Genomic DNA, 22,094 nt, shown 5'->3' on the forward strand with positions numbered 1-22,094 from the left:
TTCTCGCATCCCAGGATGTCTTGTGGTCGAATTGCCTGTGCCAAGCACCCCGGCAACTGGAGAGCCACTTACCACTCTGCGGCTGGTTTCTTCCCTGGCAGTGCAACGGACTCCTGCTTTCCTCCCCGACGAGATTCTCTCTTCCTCCAGACGAAGCACCGACTTGCACCCGCTGCCAGGAACAACTGCCCCTGCTGGAGCGTTCTCACCATTTTAAAGGTACAGTGTCCGCCAGGCCTCCCTTTCTAAAGATTGCTACAAGGTAACAATAATCCCTTAACCTTCTGGATTGGGCTGGCCGCCTTGACCATCTAACTGGTCCCTTTCTTTTTGGTCCAACTCTTTCTGAACTTATTGCAAGACTTTTGGGCACTTTGAACCGTGTGACCTTAGACACATTTCGACCGGAGCCTCTTAAAGTGGGTCCGGCCTTGTTAACTTTGACTTTACAGTTTTAACCTGCCTTCTTCTCATACTGTGTTCTTCCAAAAGTGTTGGGATCTGTTTCTATCTTTGCTCTGCCTTTCTCTCCCTTTTAAACCGATTGATTAGAGTGCCATCTTCGTTAAGCGTTCACCGCTGTCTCAAAATAAGTGTTGCTTTACTTAAAGACTTGTCTAATAATCGTCGAAGGGAGTGTATATCTTTTAGTGACCGTGTTTTTGAACCGCTTGATATTAGTGCCAGTGTGTTTAACTAGATGTGTTTTTAAATAAATAATTATATCTCTTTTACACCAAGCTCTTGTCAGTGTTTGCTTGTTCTACTGTGTTCTTTTGACCTATTGTGAATACTCTGTATACTGCCTAACTCTTCTTGAGAGAAGTCTGACTGCTCAGCCACAGCTACCAGGTAAATCTGGGTGGTACAGACTGCTACCAATTGGGTTTACTGTCAACCACCTGTAGTCTTAAATCTTTTGCAGTGGTCCCAGAGGGAACTGCACAGGTTTCTGCCTAACAGCATCCTATCCCCACAGGATGAAACTCTCAGGCACCGTACTCAACTGACTCACCTTCTTCCTCGCCGACAGAACACATTGTTTGTATACCTCTCATAGTTCCAAGCCCACCCCAGTCAAGTATGGGATCCCACAAGGCTCCTCCCTGTCTCCACTTCTCAACCTATATGTAGAATCCCTTGGACAGACCCTGAGCAAGCACAACATTAAATTCCAACAATATGCAGATGACGCACAAATATACTTTCAAACCTCATCTCCTTCACACCTCCGTACCCTCAAAAGCTCGCTCTTCACCACCACCACCTAGATGGTCACCCACTTCCTCAAGATCAAACTTGACCACAGGCACAAACCCAACCTCACGGTTTGAATCAAAGAACTAGGCATAGACAACTTCACATATCCTCCTCCACATGTCAAATGGAACAAGTTACTTAACTGTAACTGTTGTTCTCCAGCATGGGTCTGGCATGGATTCACATGCTCATGAATATTCCCCGTCGTCAGGCTGGGAATCCTCGGTAAAGAAAAAACCAGTATCAGTTTAGTTTCTGATCTGTCTTTCGTAGTAATAACCAATCACTGACCTCTGCGTCATACTGACCACAGCCAATGACTGCCCTCTACCTAAGCCCCGCCTCTGGCAGCCATCTTCAGATTTGGAAGCACGTGAAGTGGCAGTATGACCAAGTGAAGAGCCGCAGAGGGGTAGGCGGGAGGGTTCGCATGTGAATCCATGCCAGACCCATGCTGGAGAACAACAGTTACAGGTAAGTAACTTGTTCCTTTTCCAGCATGGGGTCTGGCATGGATTCACATGCTCATGAATAAAGAATACATAGCAGTACACACATGCACAACCACGGGAGGTGGCAAAGGCTCAACATTAAGCATTACATCAAACTCAACATTAAGCATCTTACCTCCTCTCCAGGCTCACCTCAGGTGAACAGGTAGCGCAGCACTGCTTGGCCGACCCTGGACTCCTCCCTGGAATCCCGGTCGACGCAGTAGAATTTCGTGAAGGTGTGCGTCGACCTCCACGTAGCAGCCCTGCATATGTCCAGCAGGGGCACACCAGATAGGAACGCCGTGGTAGCTGCGATCGCTCTGGTGGAATGGGCTCTCGGACGGCCAGGCAGCGGTCGGTTTGCCAACTGGTGACAGTACATGATACAGCCGGAGAGCCATCTGGAAATGGAAGCCTTCGAGAGAGCCTTCCCCTGATTGACAAGTCCAAAGTTCACAAAGAGTTGTGACGTCTTCCGAAAACACTTCGTGCGGTCCACATAGAACTTAAGCGCTCTAGCCACATCCAGCGAGTGCAAAGTCCTCTCAGCCGGCGACGAAGGCGACGGGAAGAACACAGGCAACACCAAGGGTTCGTAGAGATGGAAGTCCGACGGTACCTTGGGCATGAAGGATGGGTGCGTCCTGAGCACTACCCTTGTGTCGTGAAAAGTCAAGTACGGGGCCTTGCAGGAAAGGGCCTGGATCTCTCCCACTCGTCGAGCGGAGGTGATGGCCACAAGAAACGCTGTTTTCCACGACAGAAATTTCAACGGAGCCGAGTGCAGAGGCTCGAACGGAGGTCCCATGAGCTTGGTCAGCACCACGTTGAGCTCCCACGCCGGGGCCGGAGCCTTCACCGGCGGGAACGATCTGAACAGTCCTTTCATGAACTCTTTCACCAGACGATGAGACCACAAGGACGTCCGCCCCGTGGTTCTGGTGTATCGGGAGATTGCAGCAAGATGAATCTTGATGGACGCGTGTGCCAGTCCAGCTTTGGCCAGCGTCAGCAGGTACGGCAGCACTTGGGGAGCCGTAATCCGTAGAGGGTTAACCTTCTGTGCGTGGCACCAGACAGAGAACCTCTTCCATTTGTGTCCGTAGCATTTAAGAGTCGAGGACGCCCTGGCCTTTGCAAGAACCTCTCTGCAGTCGGCCGGTATGTCGTATCCTCCAAACTCTAGCGCTGCAGGAGCCAGGCCTGCAAGTTCAGCGATTTCGGGTCGTGGTGGAGGATGGCGCCTCCTTCCCTGGAGAGTAGATCCGCGTCCACCGGCAGCTTGATCGGCGGGGACGCTGACAAGTCCAGAAGGTCCGGGAACCATATCTGCCTCGGCCACGAAGGTGCGACGAGGATCATCCTGCACCGTGACCTCTTGAGCTGGTTGACGAGCCGGATTAGCAGTGGCAAAGGAGGGAACGCGTAGAGGAATAGGCCCTCCCAGGGGAACGAGAAAGCATCGCCCATGCTCCTCGCCTGGGGAAACCTGCTGGCGAACCTCCGGCACTTGGAGTTCGTCGCCGTCGCGAACAGGTTGATCTGGGGTGTGCCCCAACGTCGGAAGAGGCGATCCACTAGATCCTGCCGTAGCGCCCACTCGTGGCACGAGCGCAGCTCCCTGCTGAGTGAGTCGGCGATGGTGTTTTTTATCCCTGCCAGATGAAACGGCACCAGAAATATCCTTTGGGCGATGGCCCAATGCCACAGGTCCTGCGCCTCCTTGGACAGTGCTGGGGACCTGGTTCCGCCCTGTTTCCTGATGTAAAACATGGTGGTGGTGTTGTCGGTGAAGATCCTCACCACCTTGCCCTTGAGGGACGGAAGGAAGGACCTGAGGGCCCAAAACACTGCACGGAGCTCCAGGACGTTGATATGTAGGGATTTCTCCGTCGGGAGCCAAAGGCCTCTTGCGTGCAGATTTTCGGTGTGCGCTCCCCACCCTTCCAGGGAGGCATCCGTGGTCACTGTCTCCTGGTGGGCTGGGGTCTGGAAGTCCATGCCCGCCGTCAGATGCGCGCGGGTGCCCCACCACCGGATCGCTCGTCGGAAACTCTCGTCAAGAGTGATCCTTTCCTCGAAGCTGCCCGTCGTTTGGATCCAGCGCGCGTCCAGGAACTCCTGTAACGGGCGCATCCGGAGCCTGCACATGGGAATGAGGTAGATGCAGGAAGACATCATTCCGAGGAGGGACTTGATGGACCTCACCTTGGCCGCGTCGGCCACCAACATCCGCTGCACCTTGCCCAGGATGGTCCTGGTCCTCTCCTCCGACGGGGAGGCCAGAAGGGACACTGTGTTGAGCCTCGCTCCCAGAAACAGAGCGTCTTGCGCAGGTACCAGGTGGGATTTTGCGTAGTTCACAGAGAATCCCAGGTCCGTGAGAAGTTGGACGGTCCTTGCCGTGTGAACCACGGCGAGCTCCCTTGTCCTGGCTCGGATGAGCCAGTCGTCCAGGTAGGGGTAGACGTGGACCCCCTTGCGGCGCAGCTGCGCCACCACCGGTGCGAGGCACTTGGTGAATACCCTGGGTGCCGACCGTAGTCCGAAGGGGAGGGCTTTGAACTGGTAATGGCGCCCTTGGACCACAAACCTGAGGAATTTTCGGTGCCCCTTTAGGATGGGAATATGGAAGTAGGCATCCTCCAAATCCAACGACGACAGGAAGTCTCCTTCCTCCAGCTGACCCAGGACGTGCTGGAGGGTGACCATCCGGAACTTCTGCGCCTTGATGAACTTGTTCAGACGTCGCAGGTCCAGGATGGGGCGCCATCCCCCCCGTCTTCTTCTTCACGAGGAAGTATCTCGAGTAAACTCCGGAGCCCCGAAGCCTCTTTGGGACGAGTTCGATGGCGCCCTTCCTGAGCATCGCCTTTACCTCCAGGAGAAGTTGAGGGACGTGAAGTTCTTTCCTGGCCACGGGGGGGGGGACGCACGGACACCTTCTTTGAAACTCGAGCGCGTGGCCCCGGGCCAAGGCGTCCAGCACCCAACGGTCGGTGGAGATGGACTCCCACACGCTGACAAAGCTCGCCAGCCGGCCTCCCACCGGGGTGTTTCGGTGGGGGCCCGACCCCACGGCCGGTTCAATCCTGCTTCGACGAGGCTTTGCCGCCTCGACCTCCTTGGCGACGACGGCGGGGTCCGCTGGACTTGCCTCGTCCTCTGTAGGCCTCCTGAGACGACGAGCGGGCCGCTTGACGGTAGGTGGAGAAACCGCCGCCGGAACCTTTGGAGGCGCCCTTGCCTCCGCTGCTCCGAAAGGGCGTCCGTCGTTGTTGCAGAACTCCAAGGGCCCGGGCCGTCTCGGTGTCCGCTTTAATGGCCTGAAGGGAATCGTCCACTGTTTTCCCAAACAGGTTGTTCCCATCAAAGGGCATGTCCAGGACTCTGGTCTGAACGTCTTGACGGAAGTCCGTAGCCTTGAGCCATCCACGCCGCCTAAGGCAAACGCCGTTGCCCAGCTGGCGGAACCCAGTGTCGGCGATGTCCGTCGCAACGGTAATGGCGTGGTCCGAAGCCACCTCACCTTCCTGCAGGATCTCCAGGGCCTCTGCCCTCTTGTCGTCCGGCAGGAAGTCCAGCAGGGGAGCCAGTTTGTACCAGAGCTCCCTATCGTAGCGGGCCACGATAGCCAAAGCGTTGGCCGCTTTAATCGTCGTCGCTGCAGACGAGATGACTCTGCATCCCATAGCGTCCAATTTCTTTCCCTCGCCGTCCGGTGGGGAAGTCGATGTGGAGGCCGCACCCCCCCCCGCTTTCTTCCTGGCCGCCGCGGAGACGACGGAGTCCGGGGTAGGCTGCGCCCGGAGGCACAGGGGGGCCGTGTCCGGGATCCGGTACTTCTCGTACCGGTCTCTTCTAGCTGGCGTCGTGGAAGGGTTCTTGAGGAGGGTGAGGCCCTCATCCCAAATGTCGTCCAATAGAGGCACTGCGAGGACCGTCTTCCTCTTGGCCTCGCGCCGTTGATAAAGGAATCCTTCCTTTTTCTTCTCCTCAGGGCAGAGTTGGAAAAGCTCGGATGCCCTGGCGATCATGGAGTGGAACGATCCAATCTCGTCGGGCGGAGAAGCCCTGGTGGGAGGTGACGACGGCAGATCCTCGTCGTATACCTCGTCGTCCGTACCTGTCGCTGCCGTGTCAGTCCCCGTATCATCCCCTCGGGTGGACGGGGAGGAGGGCTGGACGGGGCGCGACGGCTGAAAAGGAGGTGGAGGGTGGATCCTTCTTTTCTTGGTAGGGGGAACACCAGAAGGTCCCGGTTCTGGGTCCCCCGACGGGAGAGGTTCCTCCGTCGGCAACGGTAGTCTCGTCCTTATCTCTGAGCATAAGGACTGTATAGCCAACAAAATGGCCGCCGAGTTGTCTTGCGGCGCTGGCAGAGGGGAATCCGACGGGCGATCAGGGGCCCCGCCGGTACCCTCGACGATGTCGTCGTCACCTGCATCGGGATCCATCCCGACGGGCCGGTCTTCTTCCACGCCAAGGCCGTGGCTTAAGACCTCGACCAGCTCCTCCTCCGAGGTTGAAGCCGAATCTACGACGACGCCCTGCCCCCCCTTTTTCTTCCCCACGGGGGATTTCACGGGGGTCCTATCGATGGGCACAAAAGAGGACTCCCTCCGAGGTGGCAGGGAGACTCTGAGCCCCGAAGTCGCCCCCACTGGTGTAGCCTCCACAGGCTGAGCCAGGGCCGCCGCGACAGTTTCGATAGAGGGCCTGGCCGGATGGATTAAGGCCTTCACCACCTTAGGTGCGCTCACCGCCTTATCCTTGAGGGGGGGGGGACACTGCCTCGCTCCCCCTCCGCCTTGGAGCTCGACCGGGGCCTCTCCAGGAGCTTCGCCGGGTGCTCGGCCTTCCTCTTACCCGACCCAGAGCGTTGGCTCGTGGTTGATGGTACCGGGGAGGGTGCGCCCTGCCTGGCGACCGTAGAGCCCGACCGTTCGGCGCTCCCGGTGCCAGTGGACTCACGGTGCTTGGCCTTATGTTGGACCCCCGTCGCCGGGGCGTCCTCAAAGGTCTTAGAAGACCGCTCGGATTTCTTCCTCTTCTTCTCGCCGGACGGGCTCTTCCCTTCTAGCCAGTTGGCGAGACGTTGATGGCGGTCCTTCATGGTCCGCTCCTGCATGTTGCCGCAAAACGCACAGTCCTTCTCCACGTGCGTCTTGTCCTCATGTAGGCAGTAAAGACAAAAAGAGTGTTCGTCCTCCTTGAAGACGTTCTGCAGCTGGCATCCAGGGCAGACCCTGAACAGCTTTCCGGGTGTCGAGCTTCCCTTCTCTTGGGCCATGACCGGGCCTGAGAAACTTCTGGAGTCCTCCAAAAGCGTAGTTCGACGAAATCTTCACCCTTGAGGGGCGTAGACGAATCCGACACGGGTCCCCGTTGATCGGATGGAGAGTCGGTGGAGCTTGAGGCTCTTTTGACCGAAAAAACGAAGTTTTTGAGAAAAAACGTGAAAAAAATAGCACTAATGCTCGAGAGCAATAGCACGAGGATCCCAACACATGAACGTGCGGTAAAAATCTGAAGATGGCTGCCAGAGGCGGGGCTTAGGTAGAGGGCAGTCATTGGCTGTGGTCAGTATGACGCAGAGGTCAGTGATTGGTTATTACTACGAAAGACAGATCAGAAACGAAACTGATACTGGTTTTTTCTTTACCGAGGATTCCCAGCCTGACGACGGGGAATATTCATGAGCATGTGAATCCATGCCAGACCCCATGCTGGAGAACTCTTGGCGTTGCTATTGACCTCCATCATTCCTTCACACACACCACATAGTTGCGGTCACCAAAACATTCTGCAATCTACAACTACACCGCCTATGCAAGGGAGACATCTGTCCCCAGACTGCTTCTGCAACGCAGTCCAACCAATGGTTCTGTCCAAACTGGACAACGGGATTGCTCTCCTCAATGCACTCCGCAACAGAACCTTTGCACCCACGTAAGTCATACAAAATATAGCAGCCAGATTCTTCTACACCTACCGAAACATCACTGCAGCCATCGCCCAGTCCGACTGGCCCTCTGTACCCCTGAGGATTGCCTAAAGGACGTTGCATCATATTCACAGCCATCCACCTGAAAACCCCATTTTACCTTCAAGACAAACACAAACCCATAAACCACACAAACGCCAGACAAGTGAGCCAGCATATTCTACACAGTCCACTCAGGCACATAAATGCAAGCATTTAGCCAGTGGGCACCCAGAGCACAGAACACCCTACCATTTCATATCCACATTGTACCCTTCACTTTCTGAAAGAGCCTCAAAACATGCACGTTTCACCGACACACAATCCAGGCTCCACCTCCTTTGCTACCATTTGTCTATCCTAATCTTCCTATGCCATCAACATTCTGAACTTCTGTTTCACCTCCCAGCCAGACCCTCTGGTTAGTGCCAAGACTGAACAAAAATTAAAATAAAAACAGACAAATTCTTGGAAAACCTGCATAAGAACGCCCAAACTGCGCTGATTCTGTTGGTATCATAGGCAACTGAGTAGTTGATCAGTCAATGTGCAGAAATACTCCACACACAACTATTTGGGTGGCATGACAATTAACTGGTTTACTGACTTGCTTAGACATCAACAAATGTAAATCGGATGGTTTTGCCCCACAGACTTTTACCCTGAACATTGGAGTGGCACATGGGCCTATCCTTTTATCCTGGTATTGAACGTGTATGTCAAACCTGTGAAATCTGACAAAACAGAAATCATCAATTTTGGAATCCCAAATCCTATGACACAGCCTTTCTATTGGACTAGCACCAAAAATTGAACTGATGCAGGAACTGATCCTACACAGAAATGACTATTTCAAACTTATAGGGGTGTGAACAAATCCTCGACCCACCCCCTCTAATTGCTCTTAAACAAGGCGGAAAAATTATTTTTTTACCTGAACTAAACATGGCACCTATTCACCCCTCAACTCATGGTGTTAAGTCTGCATTTCGATTGGGCAAATAAATACTATTTAAAGTGTTGCTCTGCTTTGGTCACAAAGGTGTAGCCAAGCCTAGCCCCTGCTGCTTCTGCACTAGCCTGAGAAGATGCGTTCTTTCCATAGCAAGGCCCAACCACCACTAGTTTGGGTGTTACCAGACCCCATCGATCACCTCACTAGATGTCCCTAGAGCTCAGCAGGGTGCTTTGCCACAGGGGCGCTCTAGGCCATTTTAAATTAGTCCGAAGAGTGATAAGGGGCAAATGAAGTAACATGCCTCTGAAATGGTGAGTTAGTTTGAGGAGGATCTCACACAGGAAGAAAGGCTCCAAAATAAAGCATATTTCCGCACGATCCACTGTTTTGACCAAGATCACAAGGTTGTTTTGTACACTTTCCAGGGATGATTACTTCAGTTGCTCCCCTTGTTTGTATAGCAAGAGCTCTGAATGCAACATCTGCGCAAAATAAACTGCAATGAATCCCGCCAACCCCAGTATGGCAGATTGTCGTCTTCCCAATCCTAGAAAACAAGAGCTCAGAATATACTCTAGCCCAGTGATCACAAGGTCACACTGCACTCAATTCCTGTTTTTTTAAACACTATTGACACGTGCAGTGCAGTGGCAACAGTCAAAAGTGTTACATGACTAACACATTTAGTGCTTACACAATGTCCACGCAGAGCATGACAGAATAAACAACCATACAAAAATTAACATTAAAAACTCTTAACTGTGCTTTTTCTCCAGTTCCGAGCCGCCACTGAACACATTATGTATGTACACCACAAGCTACGGCTCCTGACCACAGCAACAGTCAGTTCTCAGTGAGATGCACCAAACCATGCAATATGATCAGTCCGCCGAGGGTATCACTTCCGATGAGTCAAACATTACCGGTCTAAGTAAGCTTTATGATGCCACATCCAGACTATTCTCTTTCAGTCACGTTTACACTGCCCAATGCCATACAGCAGTTTCCGCCATCACCCACCTCTGAAGATCCCTCCCCCACCCCTTCCACCAGGCATCCACCCTCTACCCCCCCCCCTCCCCCCCCCCGCAGACTTCCAACCCACTGCAATTCTACCCTTCGCCAGCACACAGATTAGGTCCTACATTTTGGCAAGATGTTTGGCGTCTCATTTGCGTGGGAATAGCCCCAGCAGGCATTCCCCAGGAGGCCACGCGTGCATATCTATTCTGCCCTTAATCACCCTTTTCGCTACCTCCGACCAGAATCCTGGTATTACCAGACAGGACCAAAACATATTGATGTCGGCCTACGGGTGTCTACACCTGGGACAGCCTTGCACGTCCGCGAACTTGGAAACCCTGTGAGGAGCCATGTCTACCCTGTATGTGGTGTATCGTCGTATGTTTAAATGTGTCATTCCTGGATACCTTTTTTTGCGTAAAGGAGTATTTGTGCAAGAGGTAACGAGCATGATTTGTCATGACTAATAGTGATGCCTGAGATCTCTGCAAAGCGGTCCAGAACATCCATCATATATTGTAGATTAACCTCCGGATGCAGTACATAGAGCAGTAGGTCATCTGCATATATAGATCCCAAGTGTGCTTTTCCATCAATGGGGATGCCAGTCTCGGTGTATTCGGCCATCAGAAATGCTGCAAGCAGCTCCAGAGCAAGGATAAACATAGGGGACAGGGGGGCATCCCTGTCTGGTGCCCTTTTTCAGCCCCCATCCCATAGAGATGTGTCGACCGGTCATAACTCTAGCCATTGTTCTAGCGTAGACCAATCCCACCCATTTCCAAAAACCAACCCAATGCCAAATCACTGCAGTGTGGCATGCAGCCAGTCCCATCAGACCGAATCAAATGCCTTCAATACACCTAATGAGGCCACCGCACAGGGTTCACCAGCGGACGCAGTCCTGTCAATAATATGGTACAACCTCTGCAGATTGCAGGCAGTGCTACTCCCTGGGACATAGCCTGTTTGGTAGGGAGCATCAAGGTACTAATAAGTCTTCAGCCGATTCACAAATAGAGCCATAAGAATGTTGCAGTCCCGGTTGCCCATCAACGATCTGTAAAAGCTGCAGTGCAGCTTGGGTTTATTGGGCTTGAGCATAGGCACAATGATGGATTCTCTGAGGTTAGGGGGGGAAGCAAGCCCACATCATAAGTTTCCTGCAGCGTTTCAAGAAGTCTGGGCGCTAATTCTGCCACAAATTCTTTATAAAATTAGCCTGGCAGCCGTCCGCATCAGAGACCTTACCGGAGGGCAATGACAGGATGGTGGACTTCAGTTCCTCCACAGTCAGTGGGGCATCGAAAGCACCAGCCACCTCTCCGTCCAAGTGAGGTAATGCTATCAGAGACGGTGCTTCATCAAGATCCCCGTCACAGCTGCTAGTATCCGCAAAGTACAGGGAGCTATAGCAGCTGAAGAAGATATCATTGATCTCACTCTGAGTGCACCAGGTAACACCATATTCATATTTTATAGCATGTATCATTTCCCACTTGTCTTCACATTGAAGATGGAAATGGTTTATGCACAGTAGGGGATCACAATACTCCTAAAACAACTTTATAAATGCAGAGATAGGTATGTTTGACCCTTTTCTAAATTGCATTGCATAGATGTCATTTTGTAACCCAAGCAGAAGTGATTTTCCTTAATACTTGGAAAAAATTATCTTAAAAAGCGTCATAGAACCTTCTGCAATTTTAACCTCCACCACTTCGATAGGAGGTGAAAACTGAAGCTATTTTATGATGGTTTTCCTCCTGTTAGTCACTATTCATCTCCAACAGTGGGAAAATGACCTAAACCGTGTAACATGGTGGGAGGTAATATAGGTGGGATCTCCAAATACTGCCTCTTTTCTACCATTGTTAAGAAACCAAACAACTAGAATTAATTGTGAAATTCTGGTTATTTGGAAGGCTGTAAATAATGCACCAAAGGCTGCATCTAACTCACAGGCCACATGTCATGCACCATTGAATTTCAAGATCATGTCAAAAAATGTGATAACACAAATAGCACACATTACACTCTAATAATGTAGGAATTCCTTCACTGTAACGTATTGTTATACTGTATGTCACAACTTGAGCCTTGAAACACGTGTATAGGCGCGTTATAAATGCCATATATCATAACTAAGGTAAAATGCACACATAATTAATCTTCTACAGTAGAATACAGTGACCCATTCACCATAATGCTTCACCAAGCACTCCAGGTAAGCCAGCAGATTTCGCTGTGGCACACTTGCAACATTCTCACTGTGCCCCCACCCGCTGGCCCACATGAGAGACGACTAACAATGAAATAAGCAGCGCAGGGTAGCACACGCCCATCACTAAGTAATTCACTGCCACTGTTAACCTGCATCACTCATTCAGGGAAGCTCTCAACACTAGCAATCTCCCACTACAAAGGTATTCTCAAATCTAGGTACAACAAACCATCAATGTCTGTTACACTACGGAAACCTACTATACTACAGGCTGAAACCTATGGCACTGTGAAGCCTAGGGCCCTCCCCCCCACTATACAGGATTCTCAAATATAGGTTTAGCTCCTTTGATTATATGAGACCTACTGCATTGTGATACCTAGGCCTCTCACTATACAGGATTTTCAGATCTAGGCGTAGCCTCCATCTTGGTTTACCATATGCCTAAACATACTGCACTGTGAAACATAGGCCTTTCTCCCACTATACAGGATTCTCAAATCTCGGTGTAGCCTCCATCTCTGTTTAATATATGCAGATACCTGCTACAGTATGAAAGCTACGCCCATTGCTATAGGACTCAATTCTAGACATGAACATATTGTCCAGCTGGGCAATCTCACAGCCTACGGTACGTATATCTCACACCACTAGTGTGGCCACAGGCCGCAGGCACGGCCAAGCACGATAGAATACAGCTATAGTCAAGCACATCCGGTCTATTTTCACGAATAGCCATCCAGACTGAAACACCCGACGTACTTCAACACCTCTGCCACTAGCATACAGCAACCACCAACCGAAAGGAAACTAGTATAGCCCGCCTCACAGACTCTCTCAACAATAGCAATCTATATCTAACCCTCAACAGCACCCACCCATGTGTCTGACCTCTCTTGGGCTGCTTAGTCGAGCCTTGCCAGCCACCCAAGTCTTAGAACGTCAACATGCACACAAGCTCGAAAGCTAAACTTCCTAGAATTTCTTACCACATCGACTACGGTCACCAAGGGCGTTCCAACCAAGGAAAAAGTGCATTGAGGCCACACAAGTGGGGAAAGAGCGCTATACAAATAACCAAATACAATAATGTATTAAGCTGGAGCTTAATGCTTTCACACGCAAGGAATATTCAAACTGCATAGAAGCATTATAAATCTGCAACACCAATAACAATATTTGCTGGCATGCCTATCATTCAAAGATGTGCCAGTGAAAATATTGCTTTGATTAGGATGTCCCGATTTAAGGCACACTGCATGGTGCAACATATGGTTGATATTGAATGGGGTCCTGTAATATTTAACCACACTAAGAGTGGCAAACACAGAAAAATAAAAGACAAGTTCTAATAAAAATAAAATATAGATCAAAATCCTCAATGTATCAAGAAGACTAATCAACAGTAGACAACAAAGGTAGCGCAGCAAAAAACTCTAAGAAAAAGACATCTGATATAGAGGAAACCGCCTCATAAAAGCAACCTTCAACAACTCCCTCAACTTAAATAGTTCCACTTTCTTCCACAAAAAGGCTACTACTATAGCAAAGCCTTCACATTGGTTAACTCAATATACGACTGATCAGCTGAGTGGCATCAGCCCCCCCCCCTCTAATATGTACACACAACTCTCAGCAGAGAGCAAAAGCCATCTCTAACCAGTCCTAAAAATGGAGGGTGCAACCAAAGAAGCATATTAATTTTGTGAACAACAGAAGAATTAAACATTACCACAGAGAAGCTATCTATTTCCTGGTTAAAAACCCATAACTACTATATGATCGGAAGATTTGATATGTTGGTCAGACTTAACAGCTTCACTGCGAACATCTGACTTGACAAATGTACATGTACAAATCATCCTGTTAAAAAAACTCAAGACATCAGGTAATGACTTCATTTCGCCACAAAAATACTATAGGAAACCACTAAAAGAAAAAACTGAATGAAAGCGCCACATGCAAAGCAAATCCTCATATGCATAAAACTTTCACCATCTGAACCAATATTGGAAAAAGCCTTAAAAAAGGCAGAATTCAAGCATATTTATAATAAAAAATAAAGGAATGCTGTTATACTGTAGGCAATGTCAAAAAGTGACTTTCAAATGTTTGGCTACATTTCTTTTGAAAATCAGATTGTATTGAAATGTTTTCAGTTTCGATCCATCAACAACACCACCAACTGATTCAACATATAAGAGTTACATTTCTCGACCCCATCACCTCTCCTCCCTCCCCCCAGGAATGCAGTTCAACTAGAGTCCTCCAGAACATTTCCACCACTGGGAGTCTCCTACGTGTTCACAAGTTTTTTTTAGCTTCCATGGGTGAGCTATCAATGGCATTTATTGAAGAAGGGCAGCCAGATCCCTTCTATGTCTGTCCTCGTCTCAACTAAGTGGTGCGTCAGGTATTCCATGTCGTAGATGGACCTTGCCTTTTGGACCCATTCCTTCTCTGTGGGGACCATTCCCCTCTTCCATTGTTGAGCTATACAGCATATTGCTGCCACCAACAGAGTGTGAATCATGTGACCCTCCTCCACCCCTGCATCCCCCTCCTTGGCCATCCCAAACAGCAGCAAGCTGGGTACCCTATATCTATCTATTCCGTCCACCCCCTGTAACAAACCCAGCACCGCTTTCCAAAATGTCTGGAGTAGAGAATATTTCCACCACATGTGATAGTAGTCAGCCTCCACCCTCTGTCCCCCACATCTCCAGCAGTGGGCCTCTACCCCCTGGGTAAATTTCTGCTAGGGTTGCTGGCGGGTCGTGCCATCTGTGCAGTAGCTTGAATGCCTGCATTCTATGTTGCAGGGATAGCATGGACTTTTTCATTTTCATCCCTCTGCACATTTTACTCCATAGCTGGTCGGTTATTTCAATCCCTAGGTCTTTCTCCCATTTGCCCTTTGCTGGCACTCCATCTATGAGTTCACCCCTTCTCAGTTCCCTGTACAGCCTGGATATCCTTCCTCTGGTGTTGGTTTCATGCAGCAGTGTTTTTTCAAAGGGGTTCAGGGCACGGGATAGATTGCGTCCCCATATGGATTTCGTCAGGACTCCCTTTAAGTGGAAGTATTTGAAGGGTGAGAGTCCCTTCATTCCTAAAAAACCCTCCAGTCTGGTTAGTGACAAAGTCTAATTGCCCTGCCCTGGAGAGGCCCTGCTTCATACCACTGTTAAAACCGCAGAGGGTCTGAGATGTAGTTTCGTATTGGTGGCGCCCAAATACAGCTAAGGTGAGAGGGCCAGGTTGAGAGCCAGCTGGTGGCACAGCCTGGGCCAGATTGACCAGAACACTTCCAGCACAGGATGTGTTAACACACGTCTCGGAATTTCACTCTGTGGAACCCACATCCTCTCCCCCAGCGTCACCGGGCACAGGACAGCATGGTCCATTTGGACCCACTGCTTCTTAGTGTTGGGGTCTAGGTGGTCCACCATAATCCGCAGCTGGGCCGCTTTATAGTATGCTCCCAGGTCAAGGAATCCCACTCCGCCGTCATCTTTTGCCAACATGAGTACCTTCTGCGCCACCCTGGGTTTCCCTCCTGCCCCAAGAAATCATAAGATGGCTTTCTGGATTGTGCCCAGTAAATGGGCTGGCTCTATCGTGAGGAGCATTTGGAAGAGCAACAGCAGCTTGGGGAGGACTGTAATCTTTATGCAGTTCAGCCGTGCGATCCATTATAGCCCTATCCTATCTCAACCCTGCAGGTCTCCCTTTATTTTCTCACACAAATAGGTTCTCCGGCTCCCTAGTGACTTCTATACCTAAATAGCAGAAGCCTTTCTGCTGCGTCTGCAATCCCCATTTACCGACCCAGTTTATGTCTGCCTGTTCCCATATCCCCACCAGCAACGCCACCGATTTGGAGAGGTTGACCCGGAACCCCAACAATTCCTCGTATTCCTTTAGCCCCTTCAAAAGAGCCAGTACTGATGACTGTGGGTTAGAGAGGTAGCGCAGCGCATCATCCGCAAAGAGACTTGCTTTATACTCATTTCAACCAATGTGAACTCCGGCTAGGTCTTCCGACTGCCGCAGGATTATCACCCAGGACTCCATCACCAGGGCATATAACAATGGGGCAGGTGGGCACCCCTGCCTTGTCCCCCTTTGGAGCTCCATGGTCCTGGCCATATTCGCATTGACCGCTACTTTGGCCCTTGGAGTGTGATACAAAGCTCTAATCCATCCCATCATTCGATTTCCCATCTCTTCCAGTGCCATTCCATGAACGACCATGGCCCCTTCTCTGTGCATTTTTGGATCGTAGAAGATATGTAGGGTCTTTCACAGATAGTCGGATCCTTGCCCATTTCTATGAGGCCGGGGAGGTGTACTTCCAGAAGGAATGACAAAATCCTTGTGAATATCTTTGCATCCACATTAAGTAACAAGATGAGCCTGTATGAGGCGCAGTTCGTCTTGTCTTTGCCTTGCTTGGCGATCACCTTTATTAGCACCTCCCAGAAAGTGGGGGGCATGTCCTCTGCCCCCCCTTATACAGTTGAGGACCTTCGCCAGGGGACCCTGACTAAAGCCACTTGCTCGCCTTCTTTGCCCCCCCCCCCGGACCATTGCCATTATTTCTTGCATTTTTCTTTCAAGTCTGGCTGTGGATCTCCCCCGCCACCGCTTTTTCTTCTAGTCCAAAAAGGCAGAGGTTGTTGCGCGCCTCTCACATTTCTCTACATCATCCACTTTGAGCCCTAGATTGTACTCCTTCCTTTCAATGTCTCATAGGCAGGCCTCTATTTGGGATTACAGGACTCCTGCTGACGCTTGATTAGCTTCCACTCCCTCCAGTCTTTCCTCCAGGGTGACCACCTTAGCGGATCAGTCCGCCACTTTAGTCCCACTTTAGTCTGTATGCATTCTGCAGATTTCCTCAAGTATTATTTGGATGTCACTTTTAATGGCCCCTATTTCTGTGGCACATGGGTGGGCTTGTCCTTCCGCCTTTGCTTCCGCCATCGCTCCCTCGTCTGAGGAGTGGAACTTCGAGAGCACTACCTTCCAGCTCATTCACTTGGCGTGGGTTTACTGGGTACACTCCACAATGTTTTGCCTTTGTTTCTCTTTCCACTATCTGGGTCCCTTACCGTTCACTTTTTCACACTGTGGTGGGGCTTGGAGGAACCTTCTTCCTCTGTGTCCTCTGTCTCCTTCCCTGCACTCTCACCGGCCACTGACCCTTGGTGGGCTCACTGTGTTAACCACTCTGCCACAGTGGTGGGTAACCTGTCATGCGTCTCTCTGGAGGGGGGCGTGGCCATCTCTCTACCCCTGGTTATTGCTTGCCGTCTAACTTTTCCCTTGGGGGCCACCACCACTCTCTGGCCTTGATGCTAGGGTCACTCGTGTTCCCAATGCTCTGTTATGGGCTATTGCCAGGCCTGTGTATTGGTGGCCCCTGTACGCTTCTCGTGCCTTCCCTGCTGCCCCCCCCTATCACTCCGCCACTCCCTCACCAGGTGTTTTGGGGCCGGCTCTGTCTCACTAGGGTCTCGTGCTACCCTCCTACTCCTCCTCTCAGTGTTGCTCCTATTGTGCTATTCCAAAGGTCGGCTCTGCTCAGCGGTCGTTCAATCGTTCCTGGGAGACGGGGGGGCCCCGACCCCTATGCTTCTGCCCAGTTAGGGGTGAACGCTTGGCTCCTGTGTTAGGTCCCCTTCTATTCCTTCCTGGTTCTCACCATCCACTCTGCTGTGTATCTTATTATGGGGGGTCCCTGTGTCCCTTTTTGGGGCCCTCGTGCTCCGTCGGTGCTTGGTGCTGCGTCTTTCCCTGGCTGCTATGGGGCAAGCCTGCAATGGGGCCGCTCGCTCCTGCCTCCCATGGGACTACTGGAGCTCTCTCCTTCCAGGTCACCCTTTCCCTGGCCTTCACGGCTTATGCCAGCAGGGGGTACTCACCGCCTTGGCACCGGACTGCTGCCCTATCGCTGGCTCCTCGCTCCGGCTGCTTCCCCAAAGCTTGCTGGGCACAGGGGTCTCTCCCCCAGCCGGCTGTGGCACTGTGCAGAGTTTGCCCGAGGATCTCTCTGGTACTTGTCACTGTGCTAGCTGGCCGCCTCCAGGCTCATGCTATGTTGGGAGATCACAGAGGTCCTCTCTGCTGCGTGCTGCCTCCTCTCCTTCACATCGGCTCCTCCCTACGGGCAGGCTCGCCACTGAGGCCGCAGGTCGCTGTGTCGCCATTAGGCTTTCACTCTGCCTTTCTTCTTCACTGTTTGGCGGGCTCCCGATTCAGAGGTGTCTCTCCTTTCCCTCGGGATGCGAGGCTCTCTTCTCTAGCCGCGGCGCGCCACTGCCTTCACTCTGCCTGGGTACTACTCCAACGTCGGTCCCGGGGCTCGCTCACCACCTCCAGCTCTCAATTATCTAGGACAGTGACTGGAGCTGCAGACTCGGGCGACCATCTTGCCTGCACCCCCGGTGGCCTTTCGTTTAGCTACATTTTTAAGAGCATGGCGTGATATAGTACGAAAATATATTGAGAAGGTAGTAAAATGTTTCCTTTCGTAAATGCATACACACACACTTTCAGAACACCACAACAGAATTGGTTAGATTTACTTTCAGCACACAAATTGTGACAGCAGAATGGAGTTATTGGTTTTAAAGGAGAATTGCTGATAAAAGACTACCTTTAATTGCGGATGCAACTACCTCGTCCAAGATATGTTCAACTGCCTCCTTGGATCCTTCATCTCTTTCATCGAGTACAGCGGTGTGTTCTGGATACAGATAAAGAAAGTGGCATGGTTTAAATTCAAAATAACATAGCAATTATTTTTAATCACAGCTCTTCACGCAAGACACTTGAGACATATGATCAACCAATAGAATGCACCAGAGCCATAAGTGCAGTCACCTTTACTCCCAAGTAATACAAAGTGTGGGATGAGTTCATGTAATGTCTAGGGTTCTACCTACAATCTAATAAGGTCAACTATACTAAAAGGGGTCAGGATGGAATTTAATCAAATGGTGTAAGGCCCATTAAAGGGACCACAGGATTCACTGGTCTGTTACACAGTCTCAGATTCAGAACCTAGTTTACTTCTTGACCTCAGTTACAAGGATCTGCTACACAGCTCCCACCTTGATACACCTACAAGCACCCTCCAGATATAGGCCTCCTTCTTGGGCCGATGAGAATACCATTCATCAAACTACTACATATAAGCCTTTCTTCCACCTTGCCCAGAGATTTTGTCAGGCTGTGATCTGTTTGCCCACAAGCCATGTGCCGCCCCTTCCCAGCTAAAATCACAAGTTTCACTTTCTTGGTCTCTTGCGCCTGTCAAGGTCTGACTTATAGCTCTCCACATTCCTTCAGCTTTCATTCCCCTTTTTGATCAGTTCTCAGGCAGTGTCTGAAATGCAGCCCTCAGCCGACTCTGCTCTTTGAGCTATGGCTTCCACCTCTAGCTAATTCACTTTTCCTCCAGAGCAGTAGAGGCCAGTCTGCACCAATAACTGCATTTCTGAGATTTCTTTTTTTTATAATTCTGCTTCATAGTTGGGTTAACTAAAGTTTCCCAGCTAGTAGCGACAGTCAAGTGTTTAAAGCCGCTATCTGCCAAGAGACAGATAGACAGAGAATCTAGGGACTGGATCTGTCAGATGCTTCACGGAGACATTGTGCAAAAATGGGTAAGATTACTCACCGTAATCTTATTTCTGATGCTTTTATCTGCTTAGATGCACATGCTTTGCATAGGCGGACATGTAGTGAAAGTTGCAGAGTATTGTACATGAAGTTTTCGAAGTTTGATAAGGGACGTCGACAGGACGTGACCAATACTATCCCTAGTATTTGTATTTATTTGTAGTGCGCACCTTGCCCCGGGGCATCTGGGTGCATGTTTTGAAAGGCAGTTACAGGTTACATCAATAGATACATTTTACACAAATTTACAAACATTTAAGAACATTGCATAGAGAAGAGCGGAGCAGACCTAAGTATACAGTATAAACAGTCTATAAACAGTGAACAGCCAGTTCGCAGGTGAGAGGATTAACAGCTGTATGGATTATAGAGAGGTGGGCAGGGCACCCCGTTCATGTAGTCACAGTTTGGTTTTAGTTTTGAAGGAGTGGATGTATGGAACATTTCTGAGAGCATTGGGTAGGGTGTTCCAGAGCTTAGCCGCAAGGACTGGGAAGCTCGAGCCTCCGGCGGTCTGTAGCTTGAAACTGGGAATAGTCAATGTGTGCGCCTGAGCAGATCTCAGGGGTCTGGTTGCTGTATGTTGAGTAAAGCGCATGGATAAGTAGGCAGGGGCTGCATTGTTCTGGGCCTTGTGAGTTAGAACGAGTGCTTTGAGAGATATGCGATGAGTAGCCAATGCAAGATGCGTCTAGTGCTGGAGATGTGAGAACGCCTGGGTATGTTGAGAGCTGCCCTTATAGCATTGTTCTGAGTGACCTGGAGTTTATTAAGGTTTCTTTGACTGGTCCCTAAGTAGAGGGCGTTGCAATGGTCGATTTTGGACATGAGGGTTCTGGCGAGGATCAGGCATTTGCCCGTTGTCAAAAAGGGACGGCACGCTGTGATCAGTTTACAGGTATAAGATGACGCTGAGACTACTGCATTGGTTTGTCTATTGAGGGATAGAGTAGAGTCTAAGTAGATTCAAAGTGTTTTAGTGACGTTGGAGACTTTGATGTCGTTCCCGTCAATAGTAAAGGATTTGTATTTGGGGTCAAGTTTAGTGAGTTTGGAGTGAGAGCCTAGAATGAGTAACTGTTTTTTCATCATTAAGGCAGAGCCCATGATGTGCCATCCAGGCCTGGATGACAGTGTAGACTGCATTGAGTGCTTTGGCATCGGAAACAGTCACCAGTGATAGTGATGAGTATCTGGGTGTCGTCCCCATAATTAGTGTAGGAGACACCCAGATAGTCAAGTATATCAAAGAGCGGTTTAGTATACACATTGTAAAGTGTGGGCGATACACAAGATCCTTGTGGGACTCCGCACGGGACGTGTGCTGGATCGGCTGCGGCTAAGGAAGAGAAGAGCCTCATGGTTCTGTTTGCCAGAAAAGAGGTGATCCAGGATGTGGCTGAGTCCGAGAAGTGAGCAGCAATCTTGAGGTGGTGGCAGAGGATTTGATGATCGACCAAATCAAAGTGTGGCCATGACTAGTGTGACGTACACTGTAGTCATGATCCCTCACGCATCGAGGTCCCTCAGATTATTTGTTTTCGGACATGAGGGAGCGTAAGTTGTAAGCGTGAAGTAGAAACCATGAGTCATGAAATATCTACTCTTATCTTTTTCCCCAGGCACATTCTACTCCAAGAGGGGAGGAAGGGTGGGTGCATGTGAATCTAAGCAGATCCAAGCATCAGAAATACAACTACGGTGAGTAATGCAACTCTTCTGAGGCTTGTGGATCTGCTTAGAATCACATGCTTTGCATAGATTAGCGAGCAGTTCTAATAGAAGGGTGTGGGTTATTAGAAGGTAGCACTGCAAAGAGATGTTTCAGCTCTGCTTGTCCCATCTCTGCATCACCCGTAGAATGTGTGTCCATACAGTAATCTTGGGTGAATATGTGTACTGAACTCCAAGCAGCAGCCCTGCAAACAGCATCTAAAAGGTACGTTTGCTATGAAAGCTAAAGTTGCACAGTGCCTCGAGTTGAGGGTGCTCTGGGCTTAAAGGACAACGTTCGCTTGGCAAGAGAGTAACACAGTTGGGTGCAGTTGACAATCCATTTGGAAATTGCTGCTTTAGAGATAAGGTCCCCTTCTCTTCCAGCGGCTACAGATACTAAGAAACAATCTGTCTTTCTGATTGTCTTTGTCTTTTGAAGGTAGAACATGACAGCTCTGTGTACATCCAGTGTATGAAGAATTCTTTCTGCTGCGTTTGTTCGGTTTTACAAGAAGCTCAATACTTTGACGTGGAAATTTGATATGGATTTGGGTGAGAAGCATGGATGTGCGCGTAGCACCACCTTGTCCTTGTGTATAACTATGAAGGGGTCTTGTACAGGCAGAACTTGTAGTTCGCTGACCCTTCCGATAGAAGTAATGGCTATTAAGAAGGCCGTTATGTATGGAAGGTGTTTCAGGCTGGCTTTGTGCATAGGCTCGAAGGGGGCACCCATAAGCC

General features: G+C 50.1%; 1 protein-coding gene across 1 annotated transcript in view; it reads right to left on the reverse strand.

The window, feature by feature from the left end:
• ARFGEF2 (ARF guanine nucleotide exchange factor 2) overlaps positions 1-22,094 on the reverse strand; it is a 2,106,550-nt gene that overhangs the window by 1,719,902 nt on the left and 364,554 nt on the right. Inside the window, exon 7 of the mRNA XM_069651280.1 lies at positions 18,610-18,699. Coding sequence (XP_069507381.1) covers positions 18,610-18,699 — 90 coding nt within the window. The remainder of the gene's footprint in view (positions 1-18,609; positions 18,700-22,094) is intronic.

The sequence above is a fragment of the Ambystoma mexicanum genome, chromosome 3p (genome assembly GCF_040938575.1).
Source record: "Ambystoma mexicanum isolate Mex_15411 chromosome 3p, UKY_AmexF1_1, whole genome shotgun sequence".
NCBI lineage: Eukaryota > Metazoa > Chordata > Amphibia > Caudata > Ambystomatidae > Ambystoma > Ambystoma mexicanum.